Source organism: Bemisia tabaci, chromosome 2 (genome assembly GCF_918797505.1).
Source record: "Bemisia tabaci chromosome 2, PGI_BMITA_v3".
NCBI lineage: Eukaryota > Metazoa > Arthropoda > Insecta > Hemiptera > Aleyrodidae > Bemisia > Bemisia tabaci.
In genome coordinates, this window is record NC_092794.1 from 15,904,761 (window position 1) to 15,921,576 (window position 16,816).

Consider the following 16,816-nt stretch of genomic DNA (forward strand, 5'->3'; position numbering starts at 1 on the left):
TTTTGGAAAATGACAACTTCAAAAATCCACGCGTCTCTAAAATTGCATATTTGTGACGAGATAAACGTAATTTTTTACAAATTTCGTCAAAAATTTCATGTCCGACCTAAAGACTCGTTCTTCTGTGAGCCGAATGTAAGTAAACAAAACCGGACAAGAGGAGAGAAAAATGAATGATACCTACTAAGAGGTGCAACTTTGGGTTCAAATATCCATCGTAGTTTGTTTGGAACTAACTTTAGGGGCAGAAAAAAAAATTATCATGTCTAGAACTCTGTCGTCCTTTTGTTGATTTACGCAAGGCTCCAGGAGCTAGATAGAAGTCTTAAACTCGTAAACCGATTAAGAAGTTGCACAGTTTTTCCTGTATAAAAGGGATCAAGATAACAATACTCTTTCATACACACAAGTCATCCTACCGCGCCAATGGGACGTTCATAAAATAGGTGAAAATTTTGAAGATGAAAAATTCACATTTTAAGCGCACAGCCGGTAGGCAGGCACTTCTTGTTTTAGTTTTGCCACTAAAATTCTATAGTGGAGTTCTCAAGCGATTGAATGGCTCACCAACTCAACAAAACATGGCCGACGAGATTCTCAGAATTTTCTTTTTACTAGCTGACTATACCCGTTTTAACATTATTAAATATAAATTAGGGGATGAAATAAATAACATTTCCAAAATTTTCCTTGCTTGGACGTTTATAGTTATTTTATTATTGTGTCTGAACCTCCAGGTATTGAGTTCTTTTCATCCGAATTTTTTGCCACTGGTGATGACTTTTTCTGATCCTGCTAAAATTCGCCTCCATATAACGCAGCTGTTGCGTCACCGTTACCATGGAAATGCAGCTTCTTAGCAGCGTCTTTTGACTTTCAATCCTGTCCTTGTGCTTTGTGTATCGTGTTTTTCCCTCCTTGGACCTAACAGCTGAGCGCTTCTCTAACACCTACGTATTACAGCTTTCCCCACTTGTTTTTTATTTTATTTTTTGATCATTATTTATTTTATTTGAAAAAATCCGTATTTTATGATATTGGTAAAGCATTTTTCCTTAGCAGGAGAGTGCGGCCAACTAGGTCGCGCTGATTGAAAAAAAAACGCGCCTGAGATTGATCGGGCTCAGTTTAATAACGTCCGCACGGGGCGGGGACGATTAAATCAGCTTACAAGTCCAGAAGTAAATTCAATTTAAATTTTTGTATTCGTTTAGGAAGTTGACACGAGAGTCGCCTAAGTGCGCAACTTAAGTAAACAAGGGCCGGAGAGACAGAGGGCGAGGGGGGAGGGGGTGTGAGTGGGGGCCGGGGGCGGGTCATTAGGAAAACGAGCGGGAAATGAAAATATTTTCACTGGTGCCAGTTTATGAGTGGTGTGTTTTTATTGTAGCGCCTCTCGGGATAGGGGAGCTTAACCTCGCCCCCAGCGCGAAAACCCTCTCGCGCGGATGTGAATGTAATACTGCCAACCCCATCATTCGGATGTATATTTCTGCCAAACGGGACTATGTGCATTATGACGTGAGCCCTGTTACACATGTATTCTTAAGGGTCCCAGGGCTCATGTTTCAATGCACATAGTTCTGTTTGGCAGAGATACGTTCATTTGAAATGTTTTAACGACGTGCCGGCCAGATCGTGGATTTATCGGACTCATACATGTCGAACCCGCGTATGTCCATTATCTCATGAGCCCTGGACTACGGGCTTCCTTATGGGATTCAGGGGATGAAGTTGCGAGTTTTTGACATCGGGTGGTTCGAGCGCACATGTTGCTGTGGGCCACGTGTGAGTGGCAACGCTCCGGCGCGCGCTGCGTTCCATAACGAACTAAAGACAAAATAATTCGGGATGCGAAGTGATACGCCCGGAAAAATGTGAACGAAGCGAAATAAATTGCGTTAATGGCTCGACCAACTTGTGAGTTTTGTATTATCCATCAATTTAATTGACTCGGAAAGTCACTGTGAGTCCTCCCTCGTGACTCCACCGCTACGTTGGGAAAAACAGATCAGTCAGTTTTATGAAATCGATGGCTCGAGTTACAAAATGCGTACTTCCGGCAGTATCGGTGCGGATCTCCGCTCATGTTTTACTTCTTCCAAAAAGAGAACTAACCAACGCTCACTGGAAAAAAAAAAAAAAAAAAAAAAACACATTGGATCTAGAGTCCAGACTCTTGAAAACATTGACAAGAAAAGGGCCTCTTGATTCAATCAGATTTACGCTTAGATCAAAAGGAAATCCGCTCAAATTAAGAGGCTTCGTTCTTGATTTAAGCTTAAATCTGATTGAATCAAGAGTATTTTTTCTTGTCGATTTTTTAAGAGTCTAGACTCTAGATCCAATGTATTTTTTTCCAGTGCTACCGTGACAGCAAACAGAGCAGTAAGAGCAAAAATGAAGTTTTGAGAAAACGAGCTCAGAAGCTGACCGGAAAATATCATTGAAATAAGCCTCCGTTCTTTGTCAAATTGCCACTAATCGTCCGAAAGACTCCTAGAAATCGTTTGGACGATTAAAAATCGACTGATTTTATTTCAATTACAGAAAAAGGGTATTTTTCATTTTCATGCTAGGTTATTGTTCGGCAAGGCAGACGTAATTGCTATCTTCTGCATCCTTTCGTGGTTGCGTTTTGAACACACAACAAACGCATTTTCAGGTGCGAAATTCGCAGAAGGCGCGGCACTTTACTTGAGAGCACTGTTTTATAGGGTCTCTGGAGGAATATTGTAACTTACTGCTGTCTTGCCAATAACTACGTCATTTTTTGCACACTTACGGCTTACTCATATGTCTCTTTTTGATACAATTAAAATGAACTTCGCTGCTTTAGCAATTTCAGTGATTTCATCTAAAGGAGTTTAGACGAATTTTGAAGGAAACTCGATTTCGAAAATTTGACACTTACTGCTCTCTTCGCGCTCTCAAAGCAGAACGGCATTGCTCGACATTTTCCGTAATTTTTCTTTTTTAAGAGAAATTCAACCGTAGAGTTGTTCCTAGGTCGGAATGGAACAGCACGTTTTTCAAAGAAAAGTTCCTAGAAAAGAGGTTAGCAGTTTTTCTTTGAAGAAGCTTGTGTTTTCAGAGTGTGCAAGTTTTCAAAAGTTTCAAACAGTCGTTTCTTGGAAGGACTGAAGAAGAAATGGACGTATTTCTGCCGAACAGAACTATGTGCATTACGACATGAGTCTTATTATGCATACATTCTTATGGGTCTCAGGGCTCATGTCTTAATGATGCACTTAGTTCTGTTTTGCGGAAATACGTCCAAATGACGATCGGGTCTCATTTCGTCGTTCTCCGGAGGAAGGAACGTAACTTTATTCCAAGGTTGCAAAATTGACTCAAATTATTAAAAATGTTGACAACAAAGTATCTGTGAAATTTTGGTCCATAAGTTTCCCACTTTTGCATGAGATCTGAACATTGGCGGATCCAGTAAATTGGCAACATTGTCTTTTCTCCATGTAAACCTATGGTAATGTATCGACCTTTGGAGGGGCCAGGTGCTCCGACAAGAATCGATTATTTAGCATAGGTTTAAATTGAGGAAATCTGGTGTTGCCAAATTTCTGGATCCGCCTCTGGATCTGAAGAATAATCATTGAAACTTTCAAGTTGAAATGCTCAAGATTCTCTCGGAAAAAATGCAATTCGCGGGCGGGGAAAGGCGACATTAATGGAGTTGCATTCTTCCGCGGGGAGAACACCGATTTGTGTCAGGGGTCAAAAAGACGATGGTGAAACTCACCATGGCTTTATCGATGACGATGGCTGTCTCTACGAACTTGATGGTTTCCCGGACGTCGCGGCGAAATCTTTGCTCCGCGTTGGCCGGCTTGGGCCTTCGATTGATGCCCATCTGTCTGTCCCAGTTCCCTGTGTTCCCGCAGCCCTTGTTCTTCACCTTGCTCTGCGCTTCAAATATGACGTGAGGATGCTGCTGCTAACAAAATGACAACGAATCAATTAAAAATCGGCAAATGAAGACATCATTTATGACATATAAGCAGGGTCAGGGTGGCAAAATTTCATGAAAAATAAAACCTTGAAATTTCCCGTCAAATATTTCATGAATTTTCACAAACTTCTGAAAGATGTTGAAAAATACCGGTTCTCTATTTTCATAGTTCTCAAAGCGTAAAAATTGGGACTTTTTTCTAGTTTTGTATGTTTGAGTGCGGGTTGCATACTCTAGCCCCTGAAAAATATGAAATATATCACAGTCTCGTTTCATGAAATATTTCACTGAAATTTCTAATCTTTGATTTCTTTATTACGTTTCATGCCACCCTGAGCAGGGTTGCTAAAGGGCCAGATACACCTGCGCGCTACACGCGCGTCTCGACCCCAAAATTAGGATCCGATCCTACTTTGAGCGAGTTACGGGCGATGAGTTGCAACCTGATTGGCTTCGAAGATTGCCGAACACGGCTGAAGGCCTACTCGCTGCTCAAGAAGCGCGTCTAGCTCGCAGGTGTATCTGCCCCTTAGGATTAGCACTCACTGATTTGTGTTCGATAGTGCATGCCGATGGTGAAACTGCAGAAATGCGTGTCTCAGTTTGCGGCGCGGCGTTGCGAATTTCCTGTTATACTACATAATCTTCGTGAAAAACTACTGAACGTCACTTTTTTTTTTAAAATTTCAGCGATTTATCTTCTCTCAATGAAGAATATTTTGTGAAAACTTCGAGCCATGGTGTTGGTTAGGTCTCCTTTTAAAAAATGAAAAACGGGCGAAGATTTCGAGACACCGCACCCGATGTACGCATTTCTGCATTCATGTTTGCATAATGATGTGTTATGATGAATTCGTTTGCCACTCCAAGTGCTCGAGATTTTGTGAAATTGGTACCAAATTTGCCGAAGATGATAGTCTAGCCATGAAGTGGGCACAGGAAGAAGCACGAAGTCTTCCTTTTGAAATGTTCAAAGTTGCAACTACCTCAGTTTTAGAACTTCCCAATTCAAACGATGTGAATCGCAGGGAACGCGATCCACATTCTACCGTATTCAGTAAGCCATATGAGCCATCAGACGTCGCCAAATTCCCTTCAAGAAATCAGGAATTTTCCGGAAAATTCATGAATATTTCTCCCCCGATTTTTCAGAGGATTTTGTTCGTGATTTGATCCAAAAAGTCCGATAATTTGAAAGAAAAATATTCATTTTATTTTTCTACAGAGAAGCTCAACGAAGCTGTCCGAAAATTTAACTGAATTTTCTTTGTGCTGCCGATCAAATTCAGTGAAATTTTCAAACAGATTCAACCAACAATCCCTCTGTAAAAAAATAAAATGGCGGCGGAAATTTCTAAACGTCGCATGGCGCAAGTGATACTTTGGCCAGAAAGTGACGAATTGTGTGAAAATCATGCGGCAACCAACGGCGAAAAAAATCGCGCACGGCTAGTAGGCAGCAGCACCTATCTGGGCAGATCCTTTTGCTATTTATTTTAGTTATGTTTTAGATTTTGAGATTATTTCCCAAACTTTTATAACAGCGAGTCGCGAAATCTGTTCATTAAAACGAGGGATAACTCCGAAACAGAAACTTTCGCCATCCTCGGAGCAGCCAAACAGAGGAAGGGAGGGAGGGGAGCGGGTAAAGGAGGGGGAGTGGGGGGATGAAGAGCGGGCTCGTTGAAGGAAGAGATCGTAGAGATAAAATCGTCGTTCTCCAGACGAAAAATCGTAACTCCATTCCAAGGTTGCAGAACTGACTCGAAAAATCCAATTTTTTACCTACAAATGACAGTGCGATTGCTGTCTGAATTTTGCTAATTTTTGCACGAAATGGGTCAGTTGCAGAGGTGCAGAAAATGCTCGACCACGCGCCTGGGTTTACCTAGGTCAAAGATTTTGAACACATATATTTGGTCGACACATATATTTGACGCAGAGAAAACTGACACACACAAAAATTAACCAACAGCTTGTGTTACTTTATGTTTTACTACCCATATCAACACAAAATGTTGGTTACTTTTTCTTACTGTGCATTAAAGGGAGAATTAATGAGTATATAGTCAGAAATCCTCGACAGTTTTCCTGATAAAAACAAAATTTACAATTGGAAACTTTGCAACGTCAAAATGCGGTTACATCCTTTCTTTTAGGAAACGGAGAATCAGAAAATTGTAGACGGGCAGAAATCCTCGACAGTTTGTCTGATAAAAACGATATTTACGAGTGGAAACTTTGCACCGCATGACTTAATACATACATACAACTTTGCACCGCCAAAATGCAGGTTCGTCATTTCCTTTAAGAAACAGACAATCGAAAAATTGTAGACCCTCGACAGTTTTCCTGATAAAAACGCAATTTACTGGTGGAAACTTAGCAACGTCGAAATGCGGTTAGGTCCTTTCATTCAGGAAACGGAGAATCGGAAAATTGTATGTGGGCGAGGGCGGGAAAGGCGGGCTCGAAAATAGAAGGGACGGCGCGGAAATTGTTGCATGTTAGGTCGGTGGAGTACTGTCGGGACACGAGGAGAGACGGACAACACGGAGCTCCGGCGCGCGTTGAACAATGCGAGCGCTGAACAAGTGTTGAGCAACAAAACTTTGTCCGGACGCACGGAAAAAGTGTGTCGCTCGTTTAACATCACGTAGTTGGTGGGCAAAAAAAAGAAGTCATTGTGGAGGGGCTGTTCTCGCCGTGAAGAGGGACAGGGTTTGATTCCGACCGACGCGGACCCGACCATCTCCTCGGATATATGCTCACCGAGTGGTTGAACTTTGCCGGTTTGTGCCCCCAAGTTGCCACATTCTCCTCACTTGATCGGAACTCGGATGGTGTACCTAGGATACCTATACTGCCGTGCTAGGGAAGAACGCCGTATGAGCATTCAAGAGTTGACAAATGTCTCTTGATAAAACAGGTATTTCTGACGACATTCATGCATATTTTTCTTTGAACTTTACAGATATTTTAGATTAAATTGCGTACGAAATTTTCTGAACATTTTGGAAAATAATATTTGCAATTTTCCCAGAGAATTCGGTTTTTATCGAAGGAAACTTGGCAACGTCTGAAGGCTCATAGAGCGTTTTTCCTTAGCATGACAGTATATAGGTTAGGTAGGGGCGGACATGTCGAAAATTCTAGGTCAGGTGATGGAGCTCTTAGGGTCCATAACGGTAGCCAATCTATGGATTCAAATTATTCAGAGAGATTCATTATTACAATTAATTGTTACGATCCAACATTGGTAAAACACGTATTTGACTTAGTTTTTGCATGAATTTACTCATTTTTGCGGAAAAACGCTCATTTAAGAACAGAAATCTGAAGATTGGTAGTGACATATTTTGTTTTCAGAGGTTGGCTGCTCTTCTGGGCTCCATAGTTAGACATGTCCGTATTCTCCCTATAGGTGCTCCTAGAGGAAGATCGAGAAATCGAGCACGGCGTTGAAGTGCAACTATTCGTGTTCTGTGGCTGTCCGTGTTGCATGCACTAAAAATTGAAGGCGCTCAGTTCTGTTTTGCGTTCGCGGAAGCACGCGCAGCTCCATTCTATTATTCTATTCTTTCTATTCTTTGGTTCGTTTCAGTATCCTAAAATGGGGCAATTTTTGCGAAAGCTCTTTCGCACCACAATCCATATTTTTTCCTAAATATTCACGCAGTAGGAACATATCGATGGTGAAACTACCAAACCACGTATCTCGGTTTGCGACGTCGCAGACTTCCTGTCATACTTTATTTTTTAAATGAAAAACTACTATATACCCAGTCTTGAGAATTTTTGTGATTTTTTCTCTTCGTGCGAAGAAAATTCTGTGAAAATTTCAAGGAATGATATTGATTTGGTCTATTTCAAAAAAATAAAATGTGAGCGTAGATTTTTAGACACCGCAAACGAGATACGTGGTTTGGTAATTTCACCGTCGATATCGAGAAATTCGTTGTTGTTTGGAGTGAGGGACATCGTGCACCCCCGAATGGAGAGTACCTCTATAGGGAGAGTATGGACACTGGGCCCCACGAAAGGCTTAGATTCCGAAAATGGCGGCGTTTAGTTTTGGTTTTTAGGACGAGACGGAAGTCATTGCCAACTTTTGACGGTCATCACCAACCGCACTTGCTGGCAATATGTCGAAGTTGATTGTCCTCTAAAATAGCATACGATTAGCTGTAAAACTATGTAAATACGTCGTAATAATGCGTTTGAGTAAAGCTCTTGTTCCGATATGCAAGTAAAACTACATTTTGCGTCATTTTGTATTTACATTTACTCACAGCGTCCGTCATTTTAGGTTCTTAGAAGGTCCCCGTTCGACGCTGAGCCAATTAGAGATGGTAACAGTACTCTATCCCAATGTGACTTTTGCTATACTCGATCACATTGCTTATATGGTTGGTTCGGGGTTCCTAAAATATATTGTTGCTGGTTGTTTTAATCATTAATTTGATCCACGCTGAGAGTATTTGAGCGGGCAGTTTGAATTGGCTTTTTACGCAACTGCCTAAAAATGAAAACCCGTTTGTAAAGAAGTATTTAGCATGCATAGTGGCAACATTGCAAGTTTCCCCACTGGTACAATGGTGCTTGCAAATTCGCACGTGTTTACGTTCACTCGCTGTCAAACTACCCTCGCCTCTCCCCATCTCCCCGCACATTCGCCCCCCCCCCCCAGATTCCCTCTAATACTGATCATTGGTGTAGAATTTAAGTCCACCGCGGTTGGACTGGGGGAAAAGGGGCTCTATTTCCAGCATATTTCAGCTAAACATTCCACTAAACCGTTTAAAAAAGAAAAAAACTTATTCTAACAGTCGAACAATGTTAAAGCAATGCGTTTAAGCGAAATAAACTAGGCGAAATGAATTGGTATGTGTAGTTGTTGGCAAATAATAGAGTTTTAGTGTGTGGGGGCTTTTTGATTATTTAACCATCGATTTCGGAGAACAATTTTGCAGGGAACAGTGATGTACTGTCATTCCGATGATTGGAACTGTTTTTGCTATCCTATTTGTAAAGTTCCATCCTTTACCTCAGACAGCATCAAATCGGATTATCTGCAAGTACAGTGAAACGTGTCCGGCGGCGCAAAGCGCCTTCAACTCCGTCGGTTATGCAATTTGCGCTCCAGAACGTTAAAATAGTTGCTTGCAGCGCCTTGAGCCATTCAGATCGTACCGTAATGGATCTTATCAGCGGATGGAACGGTTTCAAGCGTCACTGTGTTCATACTTTGGGTTTTCGTGAGACACAGTTCCTTAGGCATAAATACGTTGAACTAAAAAGTTTCCTCAACTTTTGTGTTTTGAGGAAGCATTAAATTCATAAGAGTAATTGGACAAATTTTATCAGAACCAAGCTAACTACATCAGACCAGACATTCTCTAATTTAATCTCATGCTCCTTTTATTTTATTTTTATTTTATTCTTTATTTTCTATTTCTTTTAAAAAAAAAAGCAACGCTCTGAAGTAAGTACGAGTATTAGTGAGCACATCATACTATCATGGAAAAATTCACAAAAAGTTATACGGCGTCATGAGGCGAGGCGTTTTTACGATTTACGCTAAAATAATTAAACATGGGAGACAATTCGTCGCCCTCACGACGAAGAGGCGTATCAAGATTCTGACTACTTTTCAGGAGAGCGAAAATAAGATTTTGAAGAACTTAATTCCTTCGCCGCTACGTCCCTAATTAACGTATCTGATTTTTTTTTTCGCATTCAGCGCCGGAAAAAGATCAGGATTTTAAATATCACATTGAATTTGTAAAATTATGTCTAGCAGCCCTGATATCATTGAAATATTAGAAAAGGGTCCTGATACGCCCGTTGGCGGAACACTGAATTCGGCACCTCCGCTGCTCCGCCGCGTCCTCTCGGCGGGCGTATCATCTTGTTGCGCTATATCTTCCCCTATTTCATTCCTTACTTGTTAGTTCTTTCACTTAATTTCTTTTCTTTGAGTTTGATTTTTCTTCCGCGATTTTTCGAGGTGGTCAGTTCTGTATATTTACTATGGTTTAAGGTACATCCTTTTTGAGATTTCTAAAAGGTTATGAAAATGAAAAATATCAAGAGAGCGCATATTCAATCAGAATTTTCAAAAGCAGTGTCTTATTAATACGACTCTAAAGGAATCTATACTGAAGTAATAAACATAAGAGTATATATTTTATGTCCTTCTTGATAGTTTGACATACTTTAATTTACAGCTGTTTAAGTTAAAACAATGCCTTGATAATAAAATTTAAGAAGAAAAAGAGGTTTAAATTCAAAGAGATGTGCCAATATTTCAATTTCAGGGCAGACTATGACATTTCATTTTAAAAGATAAAGTAAAATAATTTTTTTCATTCGCCAAAGACGAAATAATGTTAACTGTTAAAATTGACTGCATTAGGATGCTTAATTGTATTTCTGACACGACGAGTCATATTTCATTAACTGCATTTACTTTTGATCAATAAGAGCTCGCAACTTGAAGTGTTTAAAAATAATGTTTTCCTTGCCACTCCAAATGTATTTTTGTCATCCTTAATCACTGAAAATTAAGTCTTACCAAAAGCTTTGATATGTTGAATATTGAAATCTCATTATCTGAACAAAACGGCGGAAAGATTTTTTCTTTTATTCAATTGAAAACACTTCATTTTGCTTACTCTTGATGGCCAGGTGGTAAAAGCTGTGTCTGGACAATTAGAACAATGAAGTTAAATATGAATAATGAATGTCTATTTAAACGATAAAGCAAGAGAATGCCTGAAAAATCAAAAAATCAAACATCGATAGTAGTCGATTGTAATTATTACACTCATTATAATTGTAGGTGAAAGACAAAAAAACCGAACATGATTACATTTGATACGTCGTCAAAAGAAAACAATTAGAGCTAACCAAGTGTTTATTGGCATGTAAATAGAAACTGAAAAAATCTTGACCTAGTTGAGAATCTTTTGACATTTACCGTCTATACACCCCCGGACAATTTAGATCTTTTCCCAGAATATCCTGTCAAACCAAAATTAAGAGGCGAAAAGCCATCGAAATCAAAGAATCCCGACTGACAATACGAATGTTTACCGAAACACCCGACAAATTAGGTTTCCTGACCAATAACAATAAAGAGCTCTTTAGGCTGTAGCATTAAAACACGCCGACAAATATAAAAAATACCGCCAGATTGGTCTAAAATTTATAGCAGGAATAACAAAATACTGAAACAATAACTGAGAAACACACCCGATCAGTGAGTGACGGGCATATTGTGTCGCGCGAACCGAAAGGGTCTGATTTTCGAGGACGTATCATTGAGGAGAGGTCAGGTAGTCGCGTTTGCTTTATGATGCGCCCGTTCGCCGTACCCAGAAAAGGTCTTTCTTATGTTACGCCTATTTGTTTTTCCTCAATAACTCGGTTAATATTGAGAGTTGAGCTTTCAAACAAGACTCAATGGAAAAAGGAGCTTGAGGTGAAGAAGGATCCATTCATAACTCAAAATGTCCAATTTTGATGATACGCCCCTTCGTCGTGAGGGCGACGAATTAGGTATATATTTAATAATATAATATTATTAAATATATAATTTAGATTTAAATATTTACTAATGTTAGTATGTATCAGTAATAGAGAAGGAGAGGTAGAATAATATATTAGCTGTATCGTAAAATATACATTGTTAGGCTGATTTTGAAAAATGTAGGCCAATTATGACTACAGCTCTGAATGTACTGTTCGTTCATCGACTCATACCTGAGAGATCTCCATCACGACAACACAAAAGAGCTGATCAGATTATTTTTCATTCTTCTTTAAATCTTTAAAAGAAAGTTTGAAACGATGTAGCGTTTGAAAGAGTAATAAATTTTGTCTATTATTTTAAACAAAGAACTAAGTGGAGAAAATAAGTGGAGGAAAGCTCGCCAGTTCTGATGTTCTCTACCAGAGTGCTTGTTGTTCAATATTTTTTTTCTCGTCCTGTTCCATTCAATTTTTTTTCATTCATTTCCTCGTTTCTGCTTTTCGCTGTATTTTAAGAGTCACAAACAAATGAGTCTTCTTATTAGAGACAAAATAAATGAATTACTGTTGCTCCACCGTTTTCTTCAAGTGGATATTGAGAGAGAATAACGTTATGCAAACATAAAAAAGTATCATTATTAAAAATCGCGGATATTTCCCAGGAATGAAAGCATGATATTTTCTCATTAATTCTTTAATTAAATATAAACTTGATAGCCACGCACAAAAAAAACCTCCAAGGAAAATCGAGCTGCAACAAATTAGGGAAAAGAAAAAGAGCTTTAAAATGATTAAATAAGAGTTTTCAATAAATAAAAAAGTAAAAAGCTCGCGAATAGAAACATCGGCCGGGAAACACTCCTCCGACCACGATGCGACGGCGGACCCACCCTGCTCCGACGTTGCCATGTCTCTATTCTCACACCAGCAGCCTAAAAATAGGGCTTTATTCAGTTTCATTGGCTCATATTTAAATCTTTTTTACCTTGATTATGACGATTTGGGTTTGATTCGAGGGCGTTTTTGAGTACAACTATTTCACATTTTAAATCTTACTTTGTCCGTTCCAGGTTTTTTAGGTCAGAAAGTGAATCGATTGTCAAAGACGAAACGGAAGCAAAAAAAGAAGATTAAGAGGAAAAAGAAGGAAAACAGAAAAGGAAGAAGAAGCAGAAAAAGAGGAAGACAAGGAGGAAGAAAAATAAATCACAATTCTCTTAATCTTTTCCCTCCTCCTCTTCTTTATCTTTACTTTCCTTTTATTTTCCCTCCTTGTCAATTTTTATCCTGTTATTTCCTTCCTTTCCTTCTTCTTATTATATTATTTTTCTTCTTCTTCTTTCCCCTCTATTGTTTAAAATTATTTTTCACGCCATTTAAAGGACGAGAAACCCGGTGAAAAAATTCGTGCCGAAATCGTTCATTTGTTTATTGTTTCACCTTTAAACAGCTCACGCACGCACGTAGCCCCTTCAATTCTGGAAGATGCTTCACACCTCGCCGCAGTTAGTTTAGTTGCTTCCCGCAAACGAACCCAACTCGAGTAGGTATACTGTGTCAAAGACAAGGATGTCTGATCAATGGCCGAGTTACATCAAAAGTATTTAGTAAATTTTATTCGTGCCAAATATTAAGATCTCAATCAGAAATTGAAACGGAACTAACTTTGGAACGTCAGAAATAAACTTGAAAACTTTTCTAAAAATGCATTTTCTCACAAAGCTATGACTTTAAATTCTGCTGACCGTTCCCAATTAGTCCTATTCGAATGCCTGCAAATAACTATTTTCTAAAAGAGTAGATTTCTTCTTTCTCCTTTGTTTATTCATTTTTTCTTTTACTCATTTTCTATTTTACAACTGAAAATTGGCAACACCAAGATTAAAGCAGAGCGTCATTTTAATTTCTTAAATGAAACGCTTGCAACCGAGGATATACAAGAACTTGTATTCAGCATGTAAAACCGGACCAAGGGAGGGCAGGAAAAATTAGATGAACGAGAAAAAAGAAATAAGAGAAGACATGGAAAGTTTTCGTTCCTTTTTCTTTCATCAGTTTGAACAATTCATTAGCCTCCTTCCGTCATTGAAGCTGTTAAGCTATTAGGTTATTTGTCTTGAGCACCCTCTGCAATGCTTTTAGGATTCTGTTGACGCAAGCCGAAAGTATTGCGTTGCGGCGAGCGAGAAAAATGCGTTTAGGCTGAAATTGCTGCGGGAAGTAATAGGAAGAGGGCAAAATGGCCACTTCAGTTAAACATAAACAACGCGGAAGAACGTTATAATTGAAGCCGGGAAAGTTTAGCGAATATAAAAAAAGGAGACAGAAAACAGAAAGTTCGGTGCAGTATTAAATTGAGGGACTTGGAGGACAAGGCGTATGAGTGAAGTTTGTGAAAAAAATGAGATATTAATGATTTCAAGTAAGATTAGTCTTAATTCATATTAATACAAAGCTCCCAAATTCCAATTTTTAAGCATCAAAAAGTCAGTTTGAATTTTCTTTCCACCATGAGGATCCATGTGATTTCGAATTTCGAAACGCGTATTTCTCGAAATAGCAAAAACTGTACTTATGCGCCTTGTCCTCCAGGCCCCTCAATTGTACAAAGAACAATGTTGATCAAGTTAGGTTCCTTGTTCTCTTGAAGGAAACTGTCGGAATTTTCATTAAAATAATATATATTGTAGCGGGCTTGTAATCAAAGATCAGGATTTTGTATTTGTAGTAACTTGGAAGAAGAATAAAAAAAGAATAAGAAGGAGACGAAGAAGAAGAATAAGAAAATAAAAATATAAACAGGATCAGAAGAAGGGAGTTCAGTTATTGGCTCAGCCACCATAAGATGCCACAAGAATGCCAAACCCAGGGAAGTAACTATTCGTGCTCTTAGGATGTCCTCATTGCATACTCTAATTATTGAAGGCGTTTTATGTTTCGTAGGAACTTGTGCAAGTCGGGCATCGAGTACCTCTCCAAACCGCCACACACACATTGTGTATTCTTTCATGCAAGATGCTGCTGTGTACATTCTACCCGATTACTTTTGAACGTTTTATCCTGCGCTTTACCTACAGACAAAATGCTTTCGCACGGCTTTTGTAGGGACAACTACAGAACGGTTAGTACATCACAAGTCTACTCATTTTTGGACCCCAGTAGACTTAAGGCACGGGAAATTCAAGTTTTAATACGATTCACCATACTGAAATGGATATTATCAAGAGTATGGTAAATCGTCGACGAAACTGCAAAAACGCGTATTTAGTGTGCGGTGTTTTAAAATTTCAACTCACATTTTATGTTCTTAAATTAGAACGAACCAACACTGTTCCTCAAAAAATTTCAAAGAATGACCCTGTACAATTGAGATACATTTTGCTATTTCAGTTATTTCGGTGAATTATTTATCTAAAAGAGATTAAACGAATTTTGAAGAAAACTTGATTTCGAAAATTTGACACTTACTGCTCTCTTCGGTATCACGGCAGAAATTTCTACTCTATCTTGGTTACACTGACTGGAGATAAACGTAAGCTACGACGATTTTTTAATCTTTTGTTCATCTATGCAAACATTTGTCATTGTCTGTCTCAATTTGAGTGATTTACTCCTTTTTTGGAACTTTCTCTTCCAAACGACGAGGGATCCTGCATAAGAAGGTGATGGAACTCATTAAAACTTAAACCGCAGGTCTTTTATAATCTCGGCTTTGCCTTATCGGAATTCCATCTTACATTAAAGTATAAACGAAGTTAAAGGAACTCTTGCGCGAAATTCAAAGTTCTTTGGTCGGTCTTGCGTCAAAATAAATACACCGTCAAAGAAAGGTTTAGATGCCAGATTTAGATAACTACGTCTTATTAATTTATTTACCTACACTAATGTGTAAAAAATAAGGATCTTTTTTCAAACTCTCAGGAAGGACTGAATCGAGTTCTTTCTTTCTTCTTTCATGATAGGAAACCGAGCGTTACCGGTTAACGGGAGACGCGTTAATTGTGAGTGTTTTATTCCGACACGGCAATCCTGAAAGTGTCAAAAGACAGGTCGTCAAGAGAAACTCATTTTGTTTTTATCTACTTTTAATGAGAAACTGCCTCGATGTGAGCTATTTCACTCACTTTCTCAAAATTGGAAGTTGGGTTGGATGAGCACCTTCAGAATGTAGTAATTACCTTTAGGGACTTGAGAAGAGGGTAAGGTGGGGACGGGGGGGCAGTGGGGAGGAGGGAGAGCTCTTCGAACGCAGCCTCCGGCCTCACCATGTTCGCAATGGGGTGGCGGAGGAGGGAGTATTCGGGGATAGAATAATTTAAACCTTTAAATCCTCAATGCGTTGAATGTAAATTTTTGCCTGTAGTTCAAGGTTATTCTCTAACTCGGATAGAATTCATAATTAGTGACATATCGAAATCTTAGCGATATCCGAGGCTACAAACCCCGGATTCACTTCGGCCATTCCGAAAATCTTTGATTTCCAATCCAGTGACGTCACATCTGCCAAATGAGGCGCAAAGTGGCCGATAAGAGGTCGATGCTACGATGTATCGATGCGTGACGTAATCACTTGGAGGTTCCATTCCGCGTCAGGTCCATCTCAAGCGGATGCAAGTGTCTCCATCTACACTCACTTTGACCACTAGCAGATGTGCGACCAAGAAAAAACGCCTCCGAACGTTGCAAAACATCCACCAATAAAATTTTTATTACTCATCCTCGAGAGAGGCTACGTATTATTCTGCCAGGATAAGGAAAAACGCCGTATAGACCTTCAGACGTTGCCAAAGTTCCTTTCATATAACATTAATTTACTGGTAAATATATGAATATTTTTCTTCCAATTTTTCAGATAATTTTGTTTGCAATTTCACCTAAAGTCCTACCCTAGTAGCATGATTCACTTTCCCCTTCCTAACAAACGTATAAGGAATTAATACCGGTTATATAATCGCCATTTTAACTAAAGTTTATATATCGTGTATATAAGTTTTATATAAAATGCCATGAAAATAATTATTCATATTTTCAGAAGATAACTTTTATATAAAATTTATATAATTGAGGAAGGGTTTTTATAAATTTTCTTTATACGCATAGTATCCTTTTGCTTAATTTGCTTATTATAACTGTTATATAAATGACCTGAATGACTTTAACGTAAACCTATCTCATTTTCATGAATGATGATGATGATCTCATTTCAATGAACACCCTCGACTCTCAGACTGCGTGGGATAGGTATTATTAGAGGTACTAATGGCTCCGAGACGAGTTAAAAGGGGATATCTCGGCACACAATCCGAGGAG

At 39.0% G+C, this 16,816-nt stretch overlaps 1 protein-coding gene across 12 annotated transcripts in view; it reads right to left on the reverse strand.

Moving 5' to 3' along the window:
- The window catches only part of mmd (disintegrin and metalloproteinase domain-containing protein mind-meld), a 292,368-nt gene that overhangs the window by 54,859 nt on the left and 220,693 nt on the right, over positions 1-16,816 (reverse strand). For 11 of the 12 annotated variants that reach the window (XM_072296762.1, XM_072296759.1, XM_072296764.1 and 8 more), the window contains exon 10: positions 3,761-3,955. In XM_072296762.1, the coding sequence (XP_072152863.1) occupies positions 3,761-3,955 (195 nt within the window). The remainder of the gene's footprint in view (positions 1-3,760; positions 3,956-16,816) is intronic. The other variant, XM_072296760.1, reaches the window with a different exon arrangement.